Source organism: Saccostrea cucullata, unplaced genomic scaffold (assembly GCF_032062105.1).
Source record: "Saccostrea cucullata isolate Sc308-1 unplaced genomic scaffold, CSIRO_AGI_Scuc_v1 ctg1829, whole genome shotgun sequence".
In the NCBI taxonomy this organism is placed as follows: Eukaryota; Metazoa; Mollusca; class Bivalvia; order Ostreida; family Ostreidae; genus Saccostrea; species Saccostrea cuccullata.
In genome coordinates, this window is record NW_026920841.1 from 91,552 (window position 1) to 95,697 (window position 4,146).

The 4,146-nt window shown below is 34.0% G+C and overlaps 1 protein-coding gene across 1 annotated transcript; it reads right to left on the reverse strand.

Annotated features, from left to right (window-relative positions):
* Positions 1-1,607: 1,607 nt before the first annotated feature.
* Positions 1,608-3,034, reverse strand: LOC134258467 (E3 ubiquitin-protein ligase TRIM45-like). The gene is made up of 2 exons (XM_062741030.1): positions 3,003-3,034; positions 1,608-2,443 (listed from the first exon to the last, which is right to left on the reverse strand). Exon 2 carries the CDS (start codon positions 2,430-2,432, stop codon positions 2,070-2,072), a length of 363 nt encoding a protein of 120 aa, XP_062597014.1. The 5' UTR covers positions 2,433-2,443; positions 3,003-3,034; the 3' UTR covers positions 1,608-2,069.
* Positions 3,035-4,146: the final 1,112 nt, after the last annotated feature.

Below are 4,146 nucleotides of genomic sequence, written 5' to 3' on the forward strand. Positions count from 1 at the left end.
TATTAATACACAGTATTTTTGTAATTAAATTGAATTTTTAAAATTATTTGGAAAAAATATCCTAAATATTAAAGAGTGTGGAAATATTAGTCTTGGTCGTAAGAGTTTTTTGTGAAAAAAGGGCCACCGATAGCCGCAGTTTTACATGTATATATATAATTATGATGAATTCGTGTCATCATATTTCGATACGCCAGTTAAGGTATTCGATCCATAAAAGAACATGATTTTCTACCCTTAAATATCCACCCTGTATTAAATTCTCTGAAACTAATTCAAAGCAGTTTGGAGTAGAAAAGAATTTACCCAAAATTAAAAAAAAATATGATATATAAAATATATGATTAACCGAGCAGTACTTAATTAATTAAGAATGCATTGAGGTCTATGGGAACAAGCAATTTTTTTTAAAAATAAAAAATCAAATACTATAAATATGCTATAGTGAAAAGCTGTATATAATTATTAAGAATAGAAAAACGATTAAAAATAATTTTTCACCGGAGAGTTTTTTTAAATGAATTCTTAAAATTAAAAGTGAAGGGGGATAATTCTTTAAGGATGGGTCAAGGTAAAAAATTTGGACACGTTCCGCTGTTATTATATATTAAAACTAAAACATATGAAGATAAAGTCTATAAATAAGGAGTATTTAGAAAATACAATAATATATCTCTTTTGCATTCAGATATACATTGAATCTGAGGCTATTGTGAATCTAATCTCTATTGAGATTCTGTTGGGCCAGATATTGGGCGTCAGCCCAAAAGAACCTCGAGATCATTATGGATCGGATACCTTAAGTAGCCCCCTACCCACTTTTTTCGTGAATTAAAGTCAAGGGGAATTGAATGCAGTAGTGTATGAAAACATAGTGTGGAATCCGCTGAGCGCTTTTTTGTTTGCTTGTCAAGTTTTTTTTTTTTGTATGTAAGTTGAATTTTTTTCTTTGGGTGCCCCTCTCCCCTTTCAAAAACGATGATAGGTCCCTTTTTCAGAACGTTTAATTAAGCATTGAATTCATATTTTGGGATGTCTTCGGTCCTATAACACACCTGGCCGTGCCGACAAATTGAATACCGCGCGTTAGCGCGGTATGATGATTTGTCCGCACGGCCAGGTGTGTTATAGGACCGAAGACATCCCAAAATATGAATATTCAATGCTTAAATTTACATTCTCTAATTTTTCCTCTTCATAATTGTTTATTTCGGTAATCTTTAATGTGAATTTAGCGCCCTTCAAAACTGGTGTGCTTTATAGACGTAAGAGCCGTCGCAAAGTTAAATAACGCTAACGATCATTGCGAGGAAAAAAGTAACACATTAATTTTAAACGAACACTTGTTATATTTTTACGTAAATTTAACAGGGTTTATTTTTTTCATTAAATTGTTTCAAAACAGTGTACACTTTGGTGTTCCTAGAGTATTAAAAATGCATATAGTTCCCACTGTGTATTCTAATGCGCGGTGACAAGGTTTCGCGTGTGTTATAGAGATTTGAACGTCGTGGATTTCTAATGGATTTCATAAAGAAAATTACACTGAATGTAAATATTCTTTTATTAATACTACAGATTTATTGTTAACAACATAATTCATTAGATGAAACGCAAGAATATAAACAACAGTATTCAAGATCAAAAGTCTATAAAACGATGCAAAATAGAAGCAGAGCAAACACTGACTTCCAAAACATCAGAAGTGGGATCAGGTGCCATGGAGGAGTGAGCATCCCCTGCTGACCGGCCACATCCGCTGTGTGCTCCTTGTCATGATCGAGAAATAACGGGAAAATACGTCTTCAATTCAATGTATAAACATGGACTAACAATAAGTATGAAAAATGTCAGTCAGCATTTGACTCAATGATAAACTGTTACTTCAATTCTTGCGCAAAAAATATGTTACTTTGACTAAAATTGGGTATTGCATATCTGTGGAAAGCACATCATAGCATCTACAAAGCTTTAATACTTCAACAATATACATAAAAATATAGTCTCTAGTTTGCACTTTACTAAAGTTGTAATTGGTATAAAACCTTTCAAACGAAAGAGCTTTCTCTTTAAAATGATTTTTCTCTTTCCAGAAACGTTTCCAGGACGTCTTGTAAATCATGACCGCGGTGTTTCTCTGACGTAATACACGTGACGCAGATAGGATCGTCACAGTCTTTACAATACAGCTCACACCTCCTGTTGTCGTGAGAGGCGCATGCTGGGTATTGGTGGAGGAAGCCGGGAAATCTGGAGATGCTGTGTTTTTCGTCCTCCTTTGACTCGAGATGTTTCTGGACACATTTCTTACACATGTTAACGAGGCAGGTCTCACACTGCATTTCCACGTCTTCTACCTTACATACGTCACACTCCACGTCTTCTTCTGCCACACTGTACTCCCACGACTCATTGTCACTTGAATCACTCATCCCTACATGTACTGAGTAAAATAAAGCTTTAAGCTACTGCACCATGCTACATATTCAGACTTAAGACTTGTACAGTCATCAAATTCAAGTATCTGTTACGTTGATCGTTGTCTGTCTCTACATGTAATATTAGTCTGTTGTGCATTTTTATCAAATTTAATAGTGATTTGTTTGAATTCATTCTAGTATGTAATAAGTAGATATCTGAGCAAAAATATCCATTACCTGAAAATAGTTTTTCAAGTAACACATATTTTAAACACACTTTCCGTGCTTATTGATTTTAAAAGATCAATCGTGACACAAACAGAATATATTTGTTGGACCAATTTATACCATAGGCGCTCCCCATGTAATTCTGTAAATGACGAAATATAAGTATATATATAGGTCTACCCCTCTATACTATAATTTATACCACTATCAGTGAGTGAATTATTCATCTTCGTGAGATTTCTAGCATACTCATTCGAAATCTCATGCTAGCTGCATGGAGAAAAACAAATCCTCAACATTGATGTGTTTGGGGGATATTGGTAATGATCAATATGAAACTGGAATTCTTCTTACCTTCTGTAGAATAATGGCGATCGTCTAAAACGGCTATCTAACTCTGTTTGGTTTATTTAAATACCACACTCTTCGAGTGCAAACAAGTCATATATGTATGCGGCTAGCTAAGACCGCGGAACATTAACTGGCAAAATTGGAAATATACAGCTTACGTCATTTCTATCTGCTACAATCTAAACATTCAGTGATAGACAATGCAATGGGCGGGTACAATTCGACGCGGACGTGGGGAAAATTGATTGAAATTGCAGATCGAAATTCATTTTCAATCCACCTGAGCTGTTTTCAAAGCAAAGAGTGAATGTATGATCCAAAAATCAACTAATTTTAACTCCCAAATACATATTGTTTGAAGTTTACATTAATATGAGTTTAGCTTATAATTTTAAGAACGCGAAAGATCATAGAAGACAAAGAATATTTTTCAGGAGATATTTAATTCTAGAAGGGGGGATTGTCGAGTCAAGTCATGGCTTAACATGACAATATATCTTATTTCTAGGATTATAGGAGTGCATGAGTTTTATACTTATTCTCACTGAAAACTGTTGCACAACTTGATTTAAAAATCGTTCAGCCCGCCCCCCAAACACAAACATTTACATATGTTTACCAAACAGAAATGAAATATTTCTCCCTTAAATATTAATTTATTTAAAACACTGGACAAAAAAAAATTCAAACTGTGCCAAAATTGAAATTATTTGTCTTCTTGGTCAATCAGTAATAATGTGCCTTCTAGCGTAGCTGAGGTGGATTGAAAAATGAATTTCGATCTGCAATTTCAATCCGATGTTTTCCCCACGTCCGCGTCGAATTGTACCCGCCCATTGCATTGTCTATCACTGAATGTTTTGATTGTAACAGATAGAAATGACGTAAGCTGTATATTTCCAATTTTGCCAGTTAATGTTCCGCGGTCTTAATGTAAGACGATTCACCGACAATGTTTCAAGTTTCATATCAAAGATCAACATGGCAAAATTTTATTCTTACAGAAGCTCCAAAACTATGCGGTTTATAAAGTTGAAACTTTTTCAGCTTATAAATCTATCATTGATTAACAGATAGAAAGTATCTTGTTTTGAACGTAGTTTATTGATATCAATCAAAAGGATTGGAAACAAGTTCTAAATAACTT